Raw genomic sequence first — 25,384 nt, 5'->3', positions numbered from 1 at the left:
AGAAGATCTGTAATGAGAGTAGAATTGCCCTGGAATAGTTTGCAAAAACAGTCCTATAAGTGAACAATTTTTATGATTAGGAATTTGTGAGCTGATAACAAGGTGAAATCTCCATAATTTCTGCCCCTACATTGTTGTCCTGTTCTTTCCAACACCTCTCCTGCTCCTCCTTGCAGCAAAAGCGTGAGTATATTGTGTGTCTGTGTGTATCTTCAGTTGCTTTCTTGAAATTCGGGTGTTGGTTTCTTTGGAATGAAAGGTTTCAAATCATCAGTTTTGGTCCAAAGCGATTGCCTCATATTCTTAAAGGGAAGGGTGGGGCTTATTCATTATTTCAGAAAAACTTAAGAGCCGAGGTGGCGCGGTGATTAGAGTACAGTACTGCGGGCTACTTCAGCTGACTGCTAGCTGTAGTTTGGCAGTTCAAATCTCATCGGTTCAAGGTTGACTCAGCCTTCCATCCTGTCCAAGGTGGGTAAAATGAGGACCCAGATTGTTGAGGGCAATATGCTGACTCTGTAAACTGCTTAGAGAGGGCTGTAAAAGCACTATGAAGCAGTATATAAGTCTAAGTGCTAATGCTATTGCTATTAGCTCTATGATGTATATCCAAGGCAGACTCTACCCTTCCTTTTAACAATATGAGACAATCGCTTTGGATCAAAACGGATGATCTGAAAGCCTTTCACTGAAAAGAAATCAACACCAGAATTTTAGGAAGGATCAGAAGATACACACACAGACACACAGGCACACAAACTTCTTTGCTGCAAGAAAGAGGTGGAGAAGAGGTGCTGGAAAAGACAGGACAGAATTCTGTCCTGTGCAAAATTCAGCTATTAAGGAGATGGGTAAATAGGATTAAAAGAGAATTACTTTCTTTTGTGTTTTTCATTCCTCCCATACATTTGAACTAGGAATGAATTTTATATACTATATCTATAGCAATCTGCCATAAAAATATTGCCTTTTCTTTAGCATCCCCCAAATGGCTGTGAAGTTTTAATGTTAAAAGTTTCGACATCTACAAAGTAATTAATAGGTATGGTAAACATGTGAATTAGAAGTGATGAATCCTGTCATCTAGTATGTGTTCCTGCAGTTTGCTTTTCTTCATATCTATGCATGTAAGGTCTTGCTTATGTGATCAGAAACTCTTTCCAGACAAGTGTATACCATATTTTTCAGAGTATAAGATACACCGGAATATAAGACGTACCTTAGTTTTTGGGGAGGAAAAGAGGAAAAAAAAGAAATTCTGCCTACTAGGTATTCATCTGGCTAGTGTCCTTAGTCTGGTCAGCTTCCACACATTAGTTTGCTGGTTTTGAGCACACTCTTTCTCTCTCGCTACGCTCGCACGAGCCGGATTGGGGATAAAAAACAGTTTCTAAAGCACAGCTGATCATCGGAGAGAGAAGCAATGAGAAAAGCAGGTGTAGTGTGGAAGATTGCTTCACTTGCTAGTGCCTCATTAGGGCTGAAAAAAAGCTTGGAAAAAGCTACATTCGGAGTATAAGACTCACCCAAATTTTCAGCCTCTTTTATTGGGGGGGGGGGAAGAAAGTGCGTCTTATATTCCAAAAAATACAGTAAGTATCTCTGATTAGCATGGCTTTTGTCTCTGAGCTTAAGCAGAATAGCTAGATTTAGACATAATCTTACACCATTATGCATTTTGTTTCTTTCCAACTTGCTAGATCCAACATATATCGTTTTCAGCCTTGAATTATTTAGTCAGGAGAAATTTGAAAGTAAAAGCTGCCATATTCCCCATGCCAAATTACTGCCCTAGTTTTTATTTGTTTTTGTTGTTGTTAAGATGGATGCTGGGACCTGATGCTTTTTGGAAAGGAATATTAAAATGTGTTTCTGTAAATAAGCTTTTGGCTTCTTTTTTATAGCCACAATGAAGAACAAACTCTAGCCCCCAAAAGTCAAGGGAAAAAAAAAACCTGTCTGGAATTTACACAGTTGGCCCTCAGACAAAATGAGAAAAGAGCTGATAAGATGGAGTCAGCCGCTAAAGGGAGGAGGTTGCCTGGGCGGTTCGATTCGGACAAGGAGGCTTGCCATTTTTGACTGGCACCTACGTTGCTCAGGGTTAAGCTGGTATCTTCTTCCTGGGCTGTTATCCAAGGACTGGCTGTCTTGACTATGCAAGAGCGCCAAATCAGCCTGGGTGTTAAATATGTGCAGCTTTCATACTACAGATTGTGTTAGACTAACAGTGTCATGTGGTATGCATATTAATGTGGATCTTACCCAGTTTGTACTTCCCAAGCCGCTGTAGAAACCAAAAGCCCTTATAAATCCATATATATCTGGATTTCTGAATGACGTAGTGCTGCTTGCCAGGAAAAGAATAACTCTGGCATCTTTCAGAAAGGCTTTGGAAAAGAGAGCTCTCACATGGAGTATTTTTTTTTTAAAATATTTTTTAAATCCATTTTTATTTCTTTAGAAGTATATTTGGAGCCTATATTGCTTTTTTTGTGCAATGCTGTGGTTTTGGTACTGAATTAAGTTATGCCGTTTTTGCAGCTTAATTGTTGTTTTGCTTCGTTATGATCATTGACGACTGAGAGTCAGTTGATTTCAGTGGTATAGTGGACAATAAATAAACAAAAAATAGGTACCTATAGTAAAATTTCAATTTAACAGACTTTAGATGCAACGGACAAATTTGATACATGGCTTTTAGAATCTGCCTATCACATCAAGGCTTTATTGCAAATGATGCTATTTATGTCCGTTATATAATTAACAAAATGATGCAAATTCAGATCCTTAGCTAGTAGTTCATTTAAATAAGATTTTACTGTATTGGTTAAATCACTTAGAAAAAAAAACTCATTACATTGGGGCAATTGCTTACAAAAATTCATATTTAAGAAACAATTGTACTGCAGTGTATGTTATTAAAAAGTATACTGAAAAATGTGTTAGAAATGTATCTTTAAAAAAATCACAAGTTGATATAGAAACAAGTTGGAAAGGTTAACATTGAAATGCCTTTCTTATTTCTGATCGTTTTAACATTTGTTTGGAACAATAAAAGACATTGGAGGAATTATTAATGGTTTATTTCCTAAAAGATTAACATTGCCCTCTAGATATGGGAGAAAGGAAACTTTGCTGAAGTCTTGTTATCAGTCATTTTGCCATCCCATTCTGCTCATTTAGGGGCCAAACTAAATCAGGAACAGTATCAAGTTTTTGAAGAAAAATTCTGGTTCTTCCAGGCCACACTTTTAAAAATGGAATTATTCAGTAAATATCATAGACTCTAGAAAAAGTGCAGAGGAGAGCAACCAGGATGATTGAGAGCCTTCTCTGTGGGGGCACCTACTATCTGGAACGAGCTCCCCCCAGAGATACGGAGGATCCCGGATCTGCGCACCTTCCGCCGCGCCTTAAAGACCTTACTATTTCACCAGGCCGGCCTGGCCTAATTTTCCCCCTCTTTTATAAAAGATTTTTAAAATTTTAAATATCTTTTAGTATTTTATATATTCAATTTTAAATTGGTTTTAAAAGTTTGGGGTTTTAAATTTGTCAGGGCCAAAATTATTTAATTTGATTTTATTCTATTTTTAAATTTTGTATTGTATGTGTTTTTATTGTTTGGCTGTGCACCGCCCTGAGTCCTTCGGGAGTAGGGCGATATAGAAATCTAAATAAATAAATAAATAAATAAATAAATAAATAAATAAATAAATAAATAAATAAATGATTAGGGGACTGGAGGCTAAAACATACGATGAACAGTTGCAGGAACTGAGCATGGCTAGTCTAGTGAAGAGAAGGACCAGGGGAGACATGATAGCCGTCTTCCAATATTTGAGGGTCTGCCACAGAGAGGAGGGGAGTTGACCCGAAGGCTAGACAAGGAATAATGGATGGAAACTGAACAAGGAGAGATTCAACCTAGAAATGAGGAGGAACTTTCTGACAGTGAGAACAATCAACCAATGGAACAGCTTGCCTTCCAAAGTTGTGGGAGCTTCATCACTGGAAGCTTTCAAGAAGAGATTGGACCGCCATTTGTCAGAAATGGTGTAAGGTCTCGTGTTTGGGTGGGTGGGGGGTTTGGACTAGATGACCTACAAGATCCCTTCCAACTCTGTTAATCTAATCTGTAAAGTGAGGATTTAATGCAAAAACCAGCACAGTGTCTTTATATATTTCTGGGACCCTTTTCTTGAAGTACCTATCTGAAAGAATCTCTTCATTTAAAGTGGCTGATGACTAGTATTTTACTGACAGTTAAGATCTGCTTATTTATTTTCATCAAGGATTGATAAAATGCAAATGTCTCAGAATGTCTGTTACAAAAATATTTAGCTTTAAATTCCTACAATACAATTGAAAGTTTTATACATTTCTTTGCAACAATAAAAAGAAATTACTTGCTCATTTATAAAAAATGCTTGGTGGAATGTCTCCGTAGGAAGCAGAAAAAGCTTGCAGTCAGCAAAAATATTTTCTTCCAAGCCATAATACTGATTGTTTAAGAATTCCCCACCACCCCGGGCTAGTGAGAAGTCCAAAAATAGCACAACAGAATTCAATTTTCTTTGGATTAGAACACAAAGGGGACTTAGTATGTAATATTTACTTTATTTACAAATAAACAATGCTTAGCAGGAATTTATCCTGAATATATAAGTAAAGACTTAGAAAATGAAAGTTGAAGAAGTTTGAGACATGGATTGCCCCCTCCCCCCAAAAAACTAATACTCTTTCCACCAGAAATAACTAGAAATCTCCTATGGAAATTCCTAATTTGGAATAAGTGAACTACTTTGAAATGCAGCATTTTACCAATTCAAAAAGTATAACATAAAGAATTTTATCTGTTATTTTAATGTGAGTTAAATAATGAGAATGAACATGCTCAACATTCAAGTTGCATCTCTATACCTGATTGAGCCTAGTCCTCATAGTGTACCACCCAAAACATGAGAAAACATGTGCTTTATTTCTCTGGGCTATGAATACAACAGTGAAACCTATTTACATTTGTTCTATCTTGCTCTTTCTCTCACCTATTTTTACTCCTCATATATTTGTTTTGGGGTACCATACACTCTAAATGACCAAACTACATATGACCAAATTAGATCAACACCCTTCTTTCATATTGGCCTCTTACTGCAGTCTTTGTTTAGCATTGACTTGTTTTTTATATTATCTGAGTCCAATGGGAGAATGATTCGTGTTTGTTTTTCTTTTGAGGCTTTAAATTGGGGAAAACTGTTGAGGAAAACCAATGAATAGGAAGAAGAAAAACGATTTTGTTATGTGAAAAGGGAGGGGCTGCAGAAAGTTCTCCTTGCAGATTTAGTTTTCATGAGAAGAAAACATGAAAAGAAGTATTTCTGAGTTGATGTGTTTATGCATAGATGAAAGCTTATGATGGAATGGTGTGTTTCTGACTGCACATGAGGGCTGGTATAGAGATCTGGATGTCCCATAGTTGGTTGTAAGTCAGTGTGGTTGTTAAGAGAGATGACCACATGACCACTTCACTCAACAACCACAATCGTGGTTCTCCCAGTTGTGGTCATTAAGGTGGACCAAAAGATCTGCCTACCAAAGGAGGGAAGGTAGCTCTTCTCCATGCCCAAACGCAATTCCAACAATGAAGAAAGGAAGACAGATGGTTAACATATAAAGATTTTCTAGTACAGGAAAATAGAGGCAGCAGAAGACATCAAGGGACTCTGAAGGTGGGATGCATTCAGAAACAATGGTTCTGCCCTTTGAAAAGCAGTCCCACTGTTTGGTCTTTGGCTTTTATTATCATTGGCTGGAAATCAGGGTGGATTTGATTTAAATCGAGTCGATTTAAATCATGATTTAAATCATGATTTAAATCACTAGTAAAAAGACTTGATTTAAATCAACTTGATTTAAATCATAATTTTTAAAGAGCAACTGTCATCTCTGCTACTCCTTTGACCCGCTGTTGACTCACCGATAGTCCCAGTGTTGCAGGATATACAGCCTTGTGCTACATAACTAAGCTCCATTTCATGCTGAATAAACTAAATTATTTATGTATCTTAAATAGAAAACTATCTTACAATAGATTTTTACCCCCAAAGTTTTTTATTAAAATAAATTCAATAAAAATCACAAAAATCTGATTTAAATAAAAAAAATCTGATTTAAATCAAAAAAATCTGATTTTTTAAAAAATCAATTTCCTGCTGGAAATTAAATCCTCAGGGGTCCTGGACTCTGGTAGGTCTAGCTAAAGTGTCTAGGACTTGTTCTAGTGGTGTAGTCTGGGATAAATTTGAACCAGTAACTCTTGAGGAAGTGAACAAGGATCTCAGCACTTTTAGTTGAGCCACTTGTTTGTTGGACCCTTCTGATTAGTTAAGGCAGCCTGGGAGATGAATTGTGGTTGGATTCATGCTATGGTGGCAACATCTTTGAGGGAAGAGGTTGTCCTTCGGCCTTGAAGGAGGTGAAGGTGCACCCCATCTTCAAGACTTAACAATATAAGACAAGTGTTATCCTTTCCCCCTCCTAAAAGGAAGTTGTTGAAAAGATGGCAAAATTGCAGAGGAAGCTGGAGGAAGTGTGTTATCTAGACCCATTTTATTCAGAATCTCAGGCTAGAATTCAATATGGAGGCATCCTTGGATGGACTTGTAGATGATCTGTATGGTTGGAGCAGTGTATCCATTCTTGTTCTCATTGATCTCTCCATGACTTGTAATATTGTTTTATAGTGGTTTTTCTTCTTCCTTTGAGAAAGGTACTGATCTTGGCTATGGAAGAAAGGTCATTTCCTAGTTCTTCCTTTGTTAAGTGCCACAGGGTCAACCCCCTCTCTCCTTTTGTTCAACATCTATATGAAACCACTGTGGATGTTATTTGCCATTTCTTGACTGTCTGCCTATCTCTCATCATTTCAGCCCAGCTGGTTCAGGCCAACAGGACTGCCATGCTCTGTGTTCTTTCAATCAATCAGTTTCATCTATTGTGATCCCAAATCTCTGTTGCTGTGCTTGTCCTCTGGAATGAGGTTCCAAATGATATCCATGTGGCTCCCACTCTGATAGCATTCCAGAAAGACTTGAAGATCTGGATGTTCCCTCAGGCCTTGGGTTAGGCTGATTGGAGCCCCAGGGGAATACACTCAGTGTTGTTGATCAGATTTGCCATCTCATCTTGTTCTATCTTCCCTTTCTTGTTCCTTTGTTTTTAATATTTTACTTTATTTTCCTATTTTATTGTATAATGCCCAGATTAAAAAAAAACGGTATTGGGCAGTGCCTAAATTGAATAAAGAAAACAAAGCTATAATAATGCAGGCAACAGGGTGGAGAAGGATACCAGTTTATTTGGGGGAAGCAAATATAAGCCCTTTGTCATTTCATGCTACAATCAAATAATAAAATAGAAATCAAAGTACAACCCTGTCATATAGCTTTTGCTAAATCTTAATTCCCATAGCTGTTTTTCCTGGGCATATATCTTCTCTATGTATATGTCTTCTTTGAGATTTTGTCTCCTCTGGATTTATGTCTTCTCTGGGCCTATCTTTGTCTCCTGCAGCCCTATTCAAAATTGACTGAAGTATTCACTGAGAACATAAAATGTATGTACTAGATTGCTAGTTTCAGACCTTTGGAGATGACCACTGGCGTTCTGAGGAAATAATCTTTCCATTAAAGCAATAGAGATGCCCTGTTTCATATATTTTCCCTTACAGCCATTGACTTAGTGTATTGATGCAGAGTTAAGGCCAGTTCCACATTCATTAGGAAAGTTTTTTTTTTTAAAAAAATATAAAATATGTTGTACTGTGTCACTAGAGCAATATCCTTATATAATATCCACCTTTTCAGTAATTTTCTAATGAGCTTTCAATGTGTTTGATACTCATATTAAAACCAATGTTGTTTAATTAATAAAATGCTGGACTACGATTGGAAAACCAGTGTCTACTCTTAAGCATAGAAGCTCACTTTCTCTCATCCCAATTGACCTCAATTTATTGTAGGGAAAATTGGAAGAGCAAACTCTGTATTATAGTATTGACTAAGTTCCTGGAGGAAAGGTACTATATAAAGCCAACAGAGATTTGATTCTCATCCTTGGATGTTGTAAAACTATTTTAAACATCCTTTCCTCTGCTTGTATCTATACATATTTTTGTTTGTAGGAAAGTTGATTTAAAAAAGAAAGAAAGATTATTATTGAAGATGGGATATCTTTTCTGTCCCTGGTTGCAGAGGCTGTGTTAGCATATAGTACTATGAAGATGTAATGGCACTCCTGTGATTATTCTCTCTCTTTCTTTTTTCATTTGCAGGTGTACAACTCAAATAAGGACAACCAAAATGAAGGCAGTAAGTAATTTATTATTTAGTAAAAAAAAAAAAAAAAAAAAAAGCTAATATCGAGCAAATGATTTTTTTAGACTTGAATGCTTGAATAAGCCAGCAGATGGTGCTCCATAATCTACTCTAACCTTCTGTATGTTGTTGCTTTAAACTTTCAGGTATAGTTTTGGGGGTCAAGTGGTTTCACAGTAACAGTAAAGGCTGACAATCACTGCATTAAACAAAAGAGCTTTATAGCTGCTGGAGTTCCAGCAAGTAAACATCTGGATGCAACCCAAGAACTGTGGAGTTCTGTAACTGGCTTTGTTGCAAATTGTGTGTTTCCTTTGGCGAATTATTTAACAACCTTTTGTCTCAGTTTACACAACCCAGGCACAGAGGTTTACAGAAGGGAAGTGAGAAGGAGAACTAAGATTTTTCTTCTTCTGAATCTTAGTTCCTTGTTTTACTTTCCTTAAAATTGAATGAATAGAAATAAAATATCTTGTGTTAAAAGGAGTTTATCCAAAACCTGAGTCTGCCCCCAAGACTGTTGTTGAGCAGATGTATTTTTGGAATGAAAGGCTCTTTGTACATATGAAATAGCACTCTTTAAATATTTTCCTCTCTTTACCCCAAATATTGGACACAGCAAATGGCTTGATATGTGTTTTGCCGAGCAACTTGAACTTCTATTGCTATTTAAAATGTGTTCTCTGTTTCTAAGCAGGGAGCCAGCTTGCAAATATCGCTGCAACTGTGGGGGGGGGGGTGTTCTTTCTTTCTTCTCTTTACAGCTGCTGCCCTACAGTGACATAGCAACAAATCTCTTATTTATCTTGGGTGTGGCTTATAAAGTTAGTGTGGGTTTTCATGTTGGTTATTGAGTTTGGGAATACGGATGAAAGGCATTCTTTTTAACCCTGCAAGCTCAGAAATACTTGGAACACAGTAAAAGAAACTCCTCCTATTGCTCCCTTCCCTTTTTTTTTTCTAAGAGCAAGCAGCATTCAGTTGAAACCGTCATGAGCTCATCGTCCCTTTTCATCCTAAGGGATCCCTGCTGGTTGTGTTTCTTTATAAATAGAATGTTGTTCCTAGTAAATTTGAGAAGCAGCTTCTCCAGCTGTTGGGTCACTCCGGCTGACAGAGACTATATACAGTAGTGGTCCAGTTTCTCTTGCTGCTTTCAGTTGATAAATGCCATATAATTTTAAACCCGCACTTTCCTTTCTTCCCTTCCCAACAGTGCAAGATTTACATACCTATCATCTCTTTAATAGCACTAGTGTGTTAAACAAGACGGCACAATTAGAGATAATTGCACCTCAGCAGATTGTGAGAGTATGTCAGCCTAGTGTTTCTAGGAATCTCTCTTCCTACCAGTCGTATGTTCCTGTGTTAAGAAATGTAAAGAAAAAAGCAGTAGAGAAGCTTGCAGTGAGACAAGTTAGCCGCTGGTGATTTTGACTAATATATACGAAGCAAAACCATGGTTTTATTTTTCTGTGACACGGAGACTTCCTGTCGCTGACTTTTTAAATTTAGAATTCTACAAAGTAGTCCTCGATTTACAACAGTTTGTTTAGTGACCGTTCAAAGTTACAAAGGCACTGAAAAAAGTGACTTAAGATCGTTTTTCACATCCCTGTGGTCACATGATCAAAATTTAGACACTTGGTAACTGACTCATATTTATGACGGTTGCATTGTCCCGGGGTCATGTGATCACCTTTTGCGAGCTTCTGACAAGCAAAGTGAATGGGGAAGCCAAATTCACTTAATCCCCGGGTTACTAACTTGACAACTGCAGTGATTCACTTAACAACTGTGACAAGGAAGGATGTCAAATGGGTCAAAATTCACTTAACAACTGTCTCACTTAGCAACATAAATTTTGGGCTCAATTGTGGTCATAAGTCAAGGACTACTTATAAAGAGGAAAACCATGATTTTATTTTTTTGTGACACGGCTACTTCCTATTGCTAGATTTTTAAATGCAGAACTCTATTTAGGCGAAAGGAAGAAGAGGGGTTTCCCCCAAGTAATTTAACTTTAAATTAGGAAGGCATATTAAATCTGCTGAAAATGTGGTAAAAGGGGCAGATAATGGTTTTAGCAATTTTTTCTTTTCTTTTTGGATTCATCCTCTTTTGGGGGGATGTTTAATTTCAAATATTTGAATGGGGGAGGGTTGCACTTATTCCTATTGCTATAGGTCTGCTCTTTTGTTTTGATTTTAGTGGTTTCTTGTATATGACCTGAAATTGCCGTGGAAGTCCAGGCAAAGCTCATTAATCAAAGAAAATGATGGCCAATGACTTATCTTTGTAGTATGCCATAAATTGGTCCCGCATTTCTGTGGTTTCAGTAGGAGGAACATTATCATCAGTTTACCACTATATGACAGTTTTCTATTATCCGTGGACCAGCAATTGGCAAAATTAACACTGAAAGAATAGTTGAATTTATTTGCTGATCTCTGTAATTATTTTAACTGGGACACCTTTCTCCAATCCTCTTCCCTTGTTTCCTTGCCCAGGACATTCCTCTGCTAATAAGAACAGGCATTTCTCTTTTATAGTCACTAGTGGGAGAAGCAATAAAATCTGGGCCACCAGAATGGCGAGGAAAAAAGGAAAACTCAACTATTTTTCTGTACACACAAACCTCCTTTCTTCTCAAATCCTACATTGGATGGGATTAGTATTAACTGCTGCGGTAAATTCAGAATTGTGTGCTTCTGTGTACAGTTATGTAAAATGTGCAAATACATTTATTTTAGCAACCAGCAACCTCTCCAATGCCATTTTTGCACATCTCAGGTCCTTTCCACCTATATTATTGAACATTGGTATTCTTCCATTTTGAGACTGAAAGCAGTTGGGAAAGATAGGACATGCCTATCTTTGCTAAAATATGCTAGATGGCATCATCACCTTCCTATCATATCCCAAAGTCCCTTCACAGCCGCTAAAACTTTGCCTGTCACTTGCCTCATTCCAGTTATAGTGCTGATAGGGAAATAAAAGCATTTTATGTTCTCTGTTCTAATCCCAGGAGTCGATTAACTGAATGCTTTCATATTTTTTTTTCAATTATAGTGGTGGAAGCAATTTCTTTTGTTTTTGCTGGGATTATAATTCAGTGTAGAACTCTTCTCTAGCAGCAACCCAGATCTCTCAAAAGAATTGTGAGTAATTGAGTATGAAAGTCATGGCAAATTTGAGATATTTCTTACTAGCCTTTAAATAAGGAGATTACCCTTAACTAGCATAGATTGGGGTTATTGGGAATTGATATTTCTCTTTTTCCATTATCCTAGGTACAAAACCTATGTTCTCTAGCAGGGGTGTCAAACTGGTGGCCTGGTGACCGGATGCGTCACTTGCAGGCCACGCCCACCCCAAGGGAAAAAAAATATCACGATACATCACATGACGACAACGTGATGCCTTGAGTTTGACACCCGTGTTCTGTAGGGATCTGCATGGATCTCTCCTCCATCAAAATACAGTTATGAGAGCCATACATTTGTTGAAAACCACGGCTGAGAAATCTCCCTAAAACATTTTTCAGTGAAAATCTCCTTTTCCTAGAAAATCACAAGTGAAAGTAGAGCATAAATATCATGGAAGGAAATAATGAGTTGCTACTGGAGCCTTATGACCAGAACCAAGAGTATCTGTAAACTTCAATATTGATTTTGCTGTTTCATTGCTGAAGCACTGTCAGCATTTTCAATGAGCTCTTCTCCATGTCTACATCATCTTTTCTCTTTGGTTAAAAACCAACTCAATACGTTTTAGTGAGTTTGTTTTGTATAAAAAGGTGAAACAAAGGATTCTCTGTAACATTCAGTAGCATTATTGAAGACTGCTGTGGCTCTCAGTGTGAATTCTGAATCTTTATTCACAGTTTTTTTTGAGGTGTCCTTTCAGATTTAATGCTGGATCTTATATTAGTGGACATTCAAGTTTATCTTTGTAGTATTTTGAGCATAAAGATATTTGTGGCATTATCAACTTTAAGCAGGCCTATGTTTGCCTTAAAGATAAAGCGGTAACCAGCCCTGTTTCAAAGCTGAAGCTAGCTCCATGTTCTATAGATTGCGGATATTGTTTGTTTGTTTGTTTGTTTGTTTATTGGATTTATATACCGCCCTACTCCCGAAGGACTCAGGGCGGTGAACAGCCACAAAATAAAACACATAAATATAAAAATTTAAAAGCAGAATAAAACCAAATTAAACAATTTGGCCCAAGACAGATTTAACACACCCCAGTAATTTAAAACAGATTAAAATTTACATTATAAAAGAAAAAAGGGCACCTGCGTCATGCTTGACCACACCCACACCCGATTTAGCAAAGGGGGAAAACGTCTCGATACATCACATGATGCTGCCGTGACGGCGTGAGTTTGACACCCCTGCCCTATACCATTTCAGATAGGTGTCTGTCCAGTCTTTTTTAAAAAACCTTCAGTGGTGAACCACCCACAACTTCTGAAGACAAGCTGTTTCTCTGGTTAATTGTTCTCACTGTTAGTAAGTTTCCCCTTAATTCCAGATTGCCTCTCTCCTTAATTAGTTTCCACCCATTGTTTCTTGTCTTGCCTTCTGGTACTTTGGAAAATAAGTTGATCCCCTCTTCTTTGTGGCAGCTCCTCAAATACTGGGATACTGCTGTCATGTTACCCCTAGTTTTTTGTTTCTCTAGACTGGCTGTAGCCAATTCCAGCAACTGTTCTTCATATGTGTTTGTCTCCAGGCCCGTAATAATCTTTGCTGCTCTTTTTTGCACTTCTTTGTGCACTTTGCACAAATCCCCTTGGTGCCCTTTATTTCTTTAGAATTAAGAAAATACAGTACATAATAAACCCTCTGCCCAGTGACAGAAAGAATAATGTCCTATAAGGCAGTGGTAAATGAATCCCTTTATGATTCCTAAATATGAGATATGTTTAAGAGCTGTTGTTTTTTTAAATGTACATTTTTCTTTCTCAAGTTACCATGTGGGCAAAGAAACCCTTAGGGATTTCTTGAAGCTATGTGCAAGTGTTCCCTTTGAAAAAAAAAATTCAAGAAATATATTTTGCAAAGAATTATGAGCTCTGTTTATTGATAATTTAGCTAAGAATATTAAGATGTATTGCTCTTCTAAAAAGTGTGCCGTTTTGAGCCTTTTACTGGTTGCTAGCTATTAATGTAGGATTCCCCCTGCTTTTTTTTCCTTCAACGTTTTGAGACTGTAGCATATCTTGCTTCATTTTTGGGTAGGTTGATGGATTGCTCGAACTACTTAATATATTTAATTGGTTTCTTTTAATAATCCCACGCTTGTGCATTTAAGGCTTATCCACTAATTCCAGTGTCTGAACCTTTTCACAGTTTTCCTCAGTTTTTAAACTAGTAGATAGACTGAATCTCATTTCCCTGCTCCTTGCTCTGAGTGAAACAACTCTTGAAAAGTTCCTTTTGAAACTGAAGAGAGGTTATTAGTTCAGGATGCCAGCCATAAATTAATACACTTGCACAACAATTTAGATTTCATCTGCAAGCCAAGTTGCATATTAACCATTCAGACACAGGAATCCATTCATGTAGCGTTCAAGAAAACACACTTGTTTGTTTCCAGCTGCAGCAGTTCCAGCTGTGAAATGATAGATAGACCTCCATCTATACATCTGGTATGTATATAGTTTATGGCTCCGGTAGGCTTATGTGATAAAAATTATATGAACATTTCTTACAAGAATCACTCTATTTTGTGGAACCCTCCATAATCAACAGCAACTTGTGTTTATATCTGCACTGATGTTTTGCCTATTAAAACATGTAGGTAATAAACTTTATAAGAGAAGTTTCAGATTTTTCATTTCAAAATCGATTTTGGGTGTGTAGCTACTGTATATTTTTTAAAAAGTTAACACTGAGCCTTTAAGAATCAGTCTCCCAAAATCAGATCTCTGAAGCTGGGAATTCCTGTTTTGGTATTTCATCACAGCCCTCTGTTATTTCTTTATTTAAAACATTTAAATTCTCTCTAAACTCCAACAGGGATCTGAATAACACACAACCAGACTGATAAAAAAAAAATCACTGTAAAACACAAAAATAGACAATGGCAAATAGCAGCTGCAGCTACAGCAAAAATAGACTCCTTCTCTAATAAGTGTACTCGAATCTCGAATCATATTTTAGAATTCCTTCTTAAAATTCATGCACAAATGGACACATTTGCCACATTTATTTTAGGTGTTATTACATATAAATTCACAACTCCCCATTGAGAATGACACTTGGGTTATTTAGATGCCTTATGCAGACACAGTAGATGTCTTCTGAATAAAAGCATGAGAAGCATCAGGGAAGTTGCTTCTTTATAATAAACTCTGTTCCTCTTCTTGGTTTGTACTCGGTTGACCATTAATGAGATCCTTTAATGCAGGGGTCCATGACTCCTAGGCTGTAGCCTAGTACTGGGCTACAGACCGTTGGGAACTGGATTGCACAAGCTGTGTGTGAGCGTGTAAGACGCCATTTGTGTAAACGGTGTAAACACCTGCTGCTTGCACAGATGGAGCTTCACACATGTGTCTGCCACTTGCACAGAACCGTTTCCTCTGCCCCACCGCCGCCGCTGCTGGTCCACAGAACCGCAAAGGTTGGGGATCTCCGCTTTAAACTGCAAAACTATCTGTCTTTAACTAAAATACTTATCAGTGAGATATTTTTTCCCCATTGGGAAGCGATATCATTCTAATTTGAAGTTGATCAAAACATGTATGAAACCCTAATGGATTTAGTAATGATGTATATATGCATGTATTTATCGTATGTATATGTATACTATCTCTCTCTCTCTCTCTATGATGGGAATTGTGCAGTGGCCTAGAGGTGGAGCTCTCGCCTCACAATCAGGAGGCTATGAGTTTGATCCTAAGTAGAGGCAGATATTTCTCTCTCTGGTCACAATGAGAATTTATCTGCTGAACAAAACTCTGCATTGGTGACAGGAAGGGCATCCAACTAGTAAACACTCTGCTAGTTCCATTCAGTTGCCCCGACTCCACCCTGCAAGGAATTATGGGGTCGTTAAAAGAAAATGATGATGATACTGTTCTGCCCTAATCACGGACCCAAAGAACGCAGCACACACAAATTCTGTATAAACCTTAGTTTACTAAATTAAATAAGTCTTTTTCAAACAAAGGCTGTTAATTAACTTTCTTAACAGCTTACAAGAATCCAAAGAATAAATAATCGTAATCTTACTAGGATTGGCAGAAAGCCCAGAAGCAATTTGCAGGACACTGATAAAAGAACTAAGATCCAGACACGAAGGAGAGTGAACGAAGTTGTTCCCTGCAAATTGCCTCAGTTGTCATCCGTCCTTAAATAGGCTAAGGGAGTGGCCAATTAGCCCCAAGCCTTACTCTTGAGGAGACCTCCTCCTGAGGAGCCACTCCTGCCTTTTGGCAGCTCTGCGCGCCCATGCATTGAGAAGAGGCTCCTCCTCTTCTTCCTCTTCACCCATGGAAGCTTCTGGAGGTTCTGAAGGCCCTGGCTGATTTCCCGCCTCTGGCACCACATCTTCTCCAGCCTCCTCATTGTCCGACTTGAGTGCCAGCTGCACAGGCTGCTAGAGTAGCACCACACCAGCCTCCTCACTGTTGGAATCAGCTACTAGCTACACAAGCTGCTGACAGGCCACAACAGATACTGTACATATGACTATTTCAAATTATTTTAAGTATACTAGAGGGACGTAATTGAATTTTTTATAGCCCTAGTGACAATGCTTGGATATTTATTCTGTAATTTGTTTGTATGATTCTAAGACATCTTCATTAGCATAGAATAAATATTTCATATAGCACAATGATAATGATGATGACAACACCTTTTAGAAGTCTGCAAAATGAAATGAATAAAAGGAACTGTAATGTATTGTTTGTTAAGCAAATCCCTCTGTGGGAGTTATAGCCACAATACTAAAAAGAATGAGGACAGCATGGATTCGTCACTTCTAAGCCAGCAGAGATATCACAGAACAACTGCATCTAAAAACTCAGTTCCAGGAGAATTATACCGTGGCAAAATAGGATACGGTACAGCTTCAAGACTGTACCGTATAACTGAGCTTTATTGTAACTTTTGTATTTTAGTGATGGTTATTTATTTTTGTAATTCTAACCATGTGCTAGCAGTCAGTTGGAATGTTTAATAAGCTCTCTTTTTAAAGACTGCGTGAGACCATTAGGTAGCATAGAGTGCCAGGAAATAGCAACTGATCTCACCCACATAGGACCTATAAGCCCCAATTCAGCAACTTGGAATGATAATGGCAGGGTTTTGAAGATATATTTACTTGGTGGGTGTTTAGTCATTCATTCTCCAGAGAGTGGTAGGGTACAATGCCATTTTTGGAATTGTATACAGCTGGAATCCAGAGAGGTGATGGTAGGAGGTGCTGCACAACTCTCAGTGTTTTGACTTTACATTGTGACAAAGTCTGCCAGTAAACCAAGACAGGCATTTTTGTTTTCAATATGGACATATTGACATCACATAAGAGAAAGAAAAATGTAGGTCATAAACAGAATTATATTGATAATAAGTAATGTGGGATTATTTATTTTCCTGATCCTTAAACTATTACATGAGAACAGCGTCAATCACAGTAAGTCAAGACTTTGTCAAAATGATGGAAACATGCTCTGCCCCTTGTGCCAGTTGCATACAACATTAAGAAGTGAATGCAAAATAGATAGACTTTGTGTTGGGCCATCTCAATGCACTTGTCATTTGTTTCTCTTGCACCCTTGTGGTTCAGGACCACAACTGCTTTACTCAAACCTTTATCATTGGTTTCCTTGCTTGTGTTCCATCACACATACTCATCAACCTGTCCATTCGCCACATATCCTTAGTTAGTCATGGGCAATTTAATTTGCTTCAAATTTCAGATTCCTCTTCCACTCCTATGGGATTATTAATAGAAGACTTTCAGAATAATTATTCAGATGCCTGTGTTTTGATACTTATAGTTCTACCCTGGACAGTATTTAGAATTTAGAATATCAGAGTTGGAAGGGAGTAAAAAATATCTTCAGAAATGTACTCTGTTTTAGGATGCTTTGATATATTTTTAAAAAGGGAAGCAAAGCAAAATAGCGATGTCGCATTTCTATTACCTTATGACTCTTTTCCTTGGTAAATCCTTTTTTTCCCTTGCAGTGGCCCAGTTGGATAATATGGGTTTCAGCATCGTCAAGAAATGTATCCATGCCGTTGAATCGAGAGGTGATTTTGCCAAATAACAGAACTATATTCTATCTATATAGCAGATGTAAACTTCCTCAGCATTCTTTCTTCCCTCGATTGTCATAGATACAATCTTGGTTTTCATGACCTGGTTTTAAATCATCTTATGTTGTTGATGGGAGTTCATCTTTAAAATATCGAATGAAAGAACTTTTGAGAATTATACTTTCCAAATGTATTGTTTCTTTTTAGACTCCAACTCAAAGCTGTGTTAGTTTTCTGATTATCTTTTTCTGATTGTAGATATTTTAGACCTTTATGAACACAAACCGTGGCTTATAAAAAGAGTTGTTGAGCTTTAGCTTTTGTACCCCACGACTACAAGTCTGTATTCGATGTAACATTGATTCGATGTTAAATAAAAAACATAGTTTAAGAATATTGGGGTCGATTGAAATTATAGGTTAAATATTATTATTCAACTGTATAACCAAACTGGTGATTGTTTTGAAAAAAAACCCCTTTCAAATAATTAAAGTTAAGGTCATTTAACCTCTATGTCTAATTCTTAGAGACATTCTGTACTGCTGTTTGTGTATATGACCTCTCAGCCCCAACCCCACACCTAACAACAGATTCTTATATTCCCTCGTTTTTTAAAAAATATCTCATTATAGTGGGGGAGTAACTTTTACTAATAATCACATCTGGGTCTTTAATCTGAAACAGAAAGAAATGCTATCCACTTTAATAAGAAACTTGAAAAGTGTGTAGAACGCTGTGAGAGACTTTTAATTAGTGTAGCTCTGTGAGAAACTGCTTTTTTTGTAAAAGAAAAAAAAAAGAAGAAGCATTAAGTTACTTTTCAACCATTTATCTAAATTAAATAATTTCACTCCATAGGGATCAACGAACAAGGACTCTACAGAATAGTTGGGGTCAACTCCAGAGTTCAAAAACTATTGAGTATCTTAATGGGTAAGTAGAGCTGAAAAAAAAATAACATGCTGGGTTTTTTTCCTGTGCCAATGGTGATGTGAATGTAACCCAATGAAAAGAGACTTACCACTGTGAATTTAATTATTTTTTAAAAAAAACCAGCTTGTAATGGAAGATTATCATGCAAGATCTTCATTGCACTACACTGAAATACCTAGTGAAAGGAATGCCTATCACATTTTTCTAGTATTTTTTCTACTTTACAAATTAACCTGCTTTTTAGAAAAAAATCACTTTCTGTTTTGTATTAATATTTATATGCAGGTGGCTAATAATTAAAATGACATCTGCAGAAAAGAAAAACAATCTACCCATACAACAAACTAAATACTATTTCAAAATTATATAAAGAAGAGAAATAAGTAAGAAAACACACATCCTAAAGTTGAAATCTGAAATCACTAGGTACCTCCTGCATTTGATTGAATAGCTTCCCCCACCCCACCCCACCCTCCAGCCCAAAAAAAACCCACCAGGGGAAAAAACAGACTGGATCTACATAGGTAGGAATGCTGCCACATCAGAGTAGAAATTGAAAGTGCCCAATTCTGAGATCACATCAGGTAGCATCTTTGTAGCAATGGGATCTGGAGGGGATCAACTCTGTTCAACCTGATGTAATAGAAGATAGCATTCTGGTGCTATCTAGGGCAGGGAAGGTGACAGTCAGCATCTAGAATTGTACTGGAGGTAAACTACTTAACTTTCAAAGCTATAGGTGTCACCGTATATTAAGATATCACATCACTGCCCAGGCTGTCAGATTTTGTACCAGCTTTCCAACTGCTCTTCAAGAGCGGCGCCATGTAATATGTGTACAGTCTCTTGCTCCAAGGATGATCATAACTGATGCGTAAGATGTAGCTGTGCCAAAGTCATCATGATTTTTTCCTGAGCTTTCCCATCCCAAATTCCTGCTTAACTGTGGTTTGTGTATTTATGCATTAATTTCTCTTTCTCTCTATTTACTTGCCATAATGTGCAAATGTTGTTTTTATTGTTTGTTTTTAATTACTCTACTGTGAGTTTTTTCTTAGCTTCTCAAGAACAGATTTTTTTTTTAAATTGACAGATGGGAATTTCCAGTGCTTTTTAGCTTTGAACCTATGCTACTTCCAAAGTCAATATTCTGACTAAGTGCAAGTTTAAGTGCAAATAATAGGTTCCTATTAGTTTTTCCTAGATAATTAGACCCTAGATACATTGCAGATATTTATTAATATATTGTAATAATTTATAGCTACCTTTCAGAGGGTACGATTTTTCTAAAGGGCTTTACAATCAAAATAAACATTTGTAATTAAAAATACCATGCATATGAAAAAGACAAAGAAAGATATTTCTAGGATCCTTATCATAAGACAAGTGGAAGAAAAGACCTGCTGAGCGTCAGTGAGGCCTTCCTTCCCCCTCCTTCCTTCTATATGAAATAAAAGTAGCAAATATTTAACGGGTATATGTTATTTTAGCAGCAGCTCTACAATCTATATAAAATAAGTAAAAAAGAATTTTACAACACATTATCAGTGCTGATAAATTTTTGGCTATCTTCAATTGTCATTTAATGGAGGCATTCCATCAAGTTATGTAAACTATTATTTATTTAAACTATTTTTCTCAGTTGGTCATGTGACTTTAAGAACTCTACCCTCTCTCCCTACCTTCCTCTTTTCTTTTCAATTGAAAGTTGGAGGGCAGAAACTAGTGGTATTTTTGCACTGAAGAATAAAACTGAAGAGTAGAAGATTGGAGTTGATGGACAAAATATCAATATATAGTGTAGTTATTTATGGAGAGAAAAGATAGAAATTTAGTGGAAGCATTAAGACTATTTTAAAGAATAAAAAATAAGGCTTGAGAAAATAGTTGCAGTGGTTTGGGCATGTATTGAGGGTAGAGCAGCGGTGTCAAACTTGCGGGCCGGATGCATCACACACTGGCCACGCCCACCCTGGTTTTAGCGAAAGGGGGAAAAGTTGCAATACGTCACATGATGACGTGTCATCGCGAGTTTGATACCCCTGGGGTAGAGGCAAAGATTGTGATCCGTCAGTACAAAGAGAATGAAGAGACCCTGAAGACATTGAAGAGAAGGAGGCTGCAGTAATAAATCTCCATGGACATAAAGGATTTTCTGGTCTTGGGGATGGAAAGGACCCTAAGAATCCCTGTGACTAAGAATGAATAATGAACTGACTAAATGGGAAAAACATCTTTCTCTAAGGCAGTTCTAAGTGCAGCCACCTGTGCTATAATTATTAACTAGTCTGAAAAGTGAATACTTGCTTTTCTATTTACTCCCTAATGATTAAACATTAAGCTTGCATAGGACAACTAAGGAATTGATTTGCATAAAACATCAGAACGGAAACCTTTTACTTCCTGACTTTTTCTTAGAATGTTCCCCTTTTCAAATGTTTAGTCTTGTTCTGATAACGATCACTAGAATGGGCTTTTTTCCCCCTTGCATTTTCCCATCTATACATAGAAACAAGTGTGGTTAGTATTACTGGTTAACATTTGGTTTAAATGGTAACAGGATCTGGTTTCAGGGAAATATTACTGGTTCGTAAATGACAAGGGAATGTGGCTACACTTCTATACTTAATTGGAAACACCAGGTGCTTGATGTGGCTTGGACTTGGAGCCTCTGGTAAACCAATTGTTAGATGTGCAACAGCTGCCGGAAAGCCAATTGCAGAAGTCCTGTTTGATTTGATGAGGTTGAGTCTTGAAGTTCCTGATGCCTCCCACTGAAAAAGGCACAATAATTACCAGTTAAATTGTTTGACGATACATTTTTCTCTCTCACCTCTGAGTGATAAATAGTAGTATTGCTTATTAACAAATGTCTTCTTGACTTTTATTTATTTATTTATTTATTTATTTATTAAATTTATATACCGCCCTATTCCTAAGGGACTCAGGGCGGTGAACAGCGAACGATAAAAATACATGTAATACAAACGTTAATAATAAAAAACCAATTAAAATATACTAAACATTCTGGTCCTAGATAATTCAAGACATCCCAGTTTAAAATAAAATCAAAAAGCAATATAAAGGGAAAGTTAGCCCAGGCCGGCCTGCTGAAACAGGAATGTTTTGAGGGCACGGCGGAAAGTGCGCAGATCCGGAATCTTCTGTATCTCTGGGGGGAGTTCGTTCCAGATGGTGGGTGCCCCCACAGAAAAGGCTCTCCCCCTGGGGGCCGCCAGTCGACATTGTTTGGCTGACGGCACCCTGAGAAACCCCTCTCTATGGGAGCGTACTGGGCGGTGAGAGGCTATTGGTGGCAGAAGGCGGTCTCGTAAGTACCCCGGTCCTAAGCCATGGAGCGCTCTAAAGGTGGTAACTAAGACCTTGAAGCGCACCCGGAAGACCACAGGGAGCCAGTGCAGCTCGCGCAGGAGGGGAGCCACATGGGAGCGCCATGCTGCTCCCATAACTACCCGCGCGGCCGCATTCTGGACCAGCTGGAGCCTCCGGGTGCTCTTCAAGGGGAGCCCCATGTAGAGAGCATTACAGTAGTCCAGGCGTGAAGTGACGAGGGCATGAGTGACCGTTTTTAACGAGTCCCGATCCAGAAAGGGACGCAACTGGCGAATCAGGCGAACCTGATAAAAAGACCTCCCGGCCACAGCTGTCAAGTGTTCTTCTAAAGACAGCCGTGAGTCCAAGAGGACGCCTAAGTTGCGAACCCTCTCCGTGGGGGGCAATGACTCATCCCCAATAGTCAGTGATGGCACCAATTGACTATATCGGGACGTCGGAAACCACAGCCACTCGGTCTTGGATGGGTTGAGCCTGAGTCTGTTCCTCCCCATCCAGATCCGTACAGCCTCCAGGCACTGGGACATCACTTTAAGGGCATCATTGGGGTGGTCCGGGGTGGAGATGTATAGCTGAGTATCATCAGCATACTGATGATACTTCACCCCAAAACCACGGATGATCTCACCCAGCGGCTTCACATAAATGTTGAACAGAAGGGGTGAGAGAACCGACCCCTGTGGCACCCCACATATAAGGGGCCTCGGGGTCGACCTCTGCCCCCCTGTCAACACAGACTGCGACCGATCAGATAGAAAGGAGGAGAACCACCGCAACACGGTGCCTCCCACCCCTAACTCCTCCAACCGGTGCAGCATGATACCATGGTCGATGGTATCAAAAGCTGCTGAGAGGTCTAATAGGACCAGGATAGAGGAGCAACCCCTGTCCCGGGCCCTCCAGAGATCATCTACCAATGCGACCAATGCCGTTTCCGTGCTGTATCCAGGCCTGAAGCCCGACTGGAACGGATCTAGATAAGCCGATTCATCCAAGTACTGAGGAAGCTGTCGCGCTACCACACTCTCAACAACCTTCGCAATGAAGCGAAGGTTGGAGACTGGACGGTAATTAGCCAACACTGCTGGGTCCAGAGAAGGCTTCTTGAGGAGAGGCCTCACCACCGCCTCCTTCAAGGCAGCAGGGAAGACACCCTCTCTCAAGGAAGCATTTATAATCCCCTGGAGCCAGCCTCGTGTAACCTCCCGAGAGGCCAGCACCAGCCAGGAGGGACACGGGTCCAATAAACATGTGGCCGCGCTTAGTCTGCCCAGTATCTTGTCCACGTTTTCCAGAGTCACAGAATCAAACTCTTCCCAGATAATATTCTCAAGACTTGCCTCCATCCTCCCTCCCGAATCTACCCAGTCAGAGTCCAAATTTTCCCGAATCTGAGCGATTTTGTCATACAAATATTGTACAAAGTCCTCGGCTCTACCCTCCAAGGGGTCCTTCCGCGCTTCCTGGTGGAGCAGGGAGCGGGTCACCCTAAACAGGGTGGCCGGGCGATTATCTGATGACGCAATAAGAGCGGAAAAATAGTTACATTTTGCCGCTTTTATTGCCACCAGGTAGGTCTTAATATGAGACCTTACCAGTGTTCGGTCAGATTCAGAACGGCTGGCCCTCCAACTGCTCTCCAGGCGTCTTTTCCGGCGTTTCATCTCCCTCAGCTCCTCGGTGAACCAGGGAGCCAGGTGAGATCGACGCCGGGTCAGAGGCCGCAAAGGCACGACCCGGTCCAAAGCTCCAGCGGCCACCCTATCCCAGATAGCCACTAGGTCTTCAGTCGAGCCGTGTGCCAGAGCCTCAGGAAATGGCCCAAGCTCCGTCTGGAACCTATCCGGGTCCATCAGGCGCCTGGGGCGGAACCACCTCATCGGTTCCGCCTCCCTGCAGCGGGGTGTGGCAGTTCGAAGGTCAAAGCGAAGGAGGGAGTGATCTGACCATGACAAGGGCTCGATCGCTATATCCCCTATCTCGAGACCACTCAGCCACTGACCAGAGACAAAAACCAGGTCCAGCGTGTTTCCCCCCGTGTGAGTAGGGCCATGAACTAACTGGGTCAGGTCCATGGCCGTCATGGAAGCCATGAACTCCTGAGCCACCTCAGACGCCTCACCGACGGATGGCAGGTTGAAGTCCCCCATGACCATAAGTCTAGGGGTATCAATCGCCACCGCGGCTATAACGTTGAGTAGTTCAGGCAAGGCCGCTGCCACGTGGCAGGGAGCCAGGTACGTAACCAGCAGGCCCATCTGCACCCCATGACCCCACTTCACAAGGAGGGATTCACATCCGGCCGTCTGAGGAACAGTGGCCTCCCTCGGACTAAGACCCTCTTTAATGATAACTGCCACCCCCCCGCCCCTTCCCTGTGACCTTGGCTGATGAAATGCCCGGAAACCGGGTGGGCACATCTCTATGAGAGGGACTCCCCCCTCCTGGCCCAACCAGGTCTCCGTAATACCCACCAGGTCCGCTCCCCCCTCCTGAACAAGATCACAAATGAGGGGGGCTTTATTTACCACAGACCTGGCATTGCATAGCATCAGCCGAAGGCCCAGGGCCTGAGGGTCTGTGCCACCTGGGGAACGAGAAGAGCATTGGGGGCCGGAGCGTGCCACCGCTTGAAGACAGCGAGCGCGCACTCCCGTAACTTGATGTGGCCCCCTACTCCCACCATATCTGCCCCTCCCACCTACAGTACTGATGTAATGTCTATCAACAGCACAAGTTCTAACCCTCTCCTTGGCCCCAGATTCTGCATCTCCTCCGCCGTGCTCTTCAGATGGACTAGACCCCATCCCTCGCGGGTTAATCCCTGAACCCATACAACCCACCCCCCTCCCGGGAGGCTCCCCAGCCTCATTATTTACATTGGAAACCACTTTCCTCCCAGATCCCCTTAAAATAGAATTTGAAAAACTATCTAAAAAACCCCAAAGCTTCCGGTTCTTAGCATACCACCTCTCGGGGTTCCAAAACCCGTCCTTGAGGGCGGCCCTAGATAACTGGGAGGGCCAAACTTGCGAGAGGGGGGAATCTCGCAGTGCTAGGAGTTCTGTTATTGAATACATCGGAGGTGAGATAGAATTGGAGGCGATGAAAGGCCATTTTCTTCTTAAGGTGTTAAAGATGGTTTAAAACAGATGGTTAAGACAAAAAGGGTAAAGTAGATAATTGTAAAAGGAAGCTAATATAATAGAACATCGGAATACCATCTCCCTCTTACAATGATGGGAAAGTCTTGTGATTAAAATAAGTTAGTCATAAAAAGGGGATGAGAGTTACAATGACCGCCCTCTCACGGCGACCAGTCCAGAGTTACAGAAACAAAGGAGAAGATGGTCCGTCCCATCCACTTGTATAAATATTACAAATAAATTGTTCAAGACTCTCGATGTCTATGCTTCCTCCCTTTCTGATACC

At 39.6% G+C, this 25,384-nt stretch overlaps 1 protein-coding gene across 4 annotated transcripts in view; it reads left to right on the top strand.

Annotated features, from left to right (window-relative positions):
- Positions 1 to 25,384, top strand: part of ARHGAP26 (Rho GTPase activating protein 26) — a 266,010-nt gene that overhangs the window by 125,553 nt on the left and 115,073 nt on the right. For all 4 annotated transcript variants that reach the window (XR_009621680.2, XM_034404907.3, XM_034404901.3 and 1 more), the window contains exons 12-14: positions 8,339 to 8,375; positions 17,594 to 17,659; positions 18,524 to 18,598. Coding sequence is in view for 3 of the 4 variants with exons in the window: in XM_034404907.3 (XP_034260798.1) it covers positions 8,339 to 8,375; positions 17,594 to 17,659; positions 18,524 to 18,598 (178 nt within the window). In the remaining variant the exon portion in view is untranslated. The remainder of the gene's footprint in view (positions 1 to 8,338; positions 8,376 to 17,593; positions 17,660 to 18,523; positions 18,599 to 25,384) is intronic.

This window comes from Pantherophis guttatus, chromosome 2 (genome assembly GCF_059756535.1).
Source record: "Pantherophis guttatus breed Tessera chromosome 2, ASM5975653v1, whole genome shotgun sequence".
Lineage (NCBI taxonomy): Eukaryota > Metazoa > Chordata > Lepidosauria > Squamata > Colubridae > Pantherophis > Pantherophis guttatus.
This window is presented reverse-complemented; position numbering and strand designations above follow the sequence as displayed.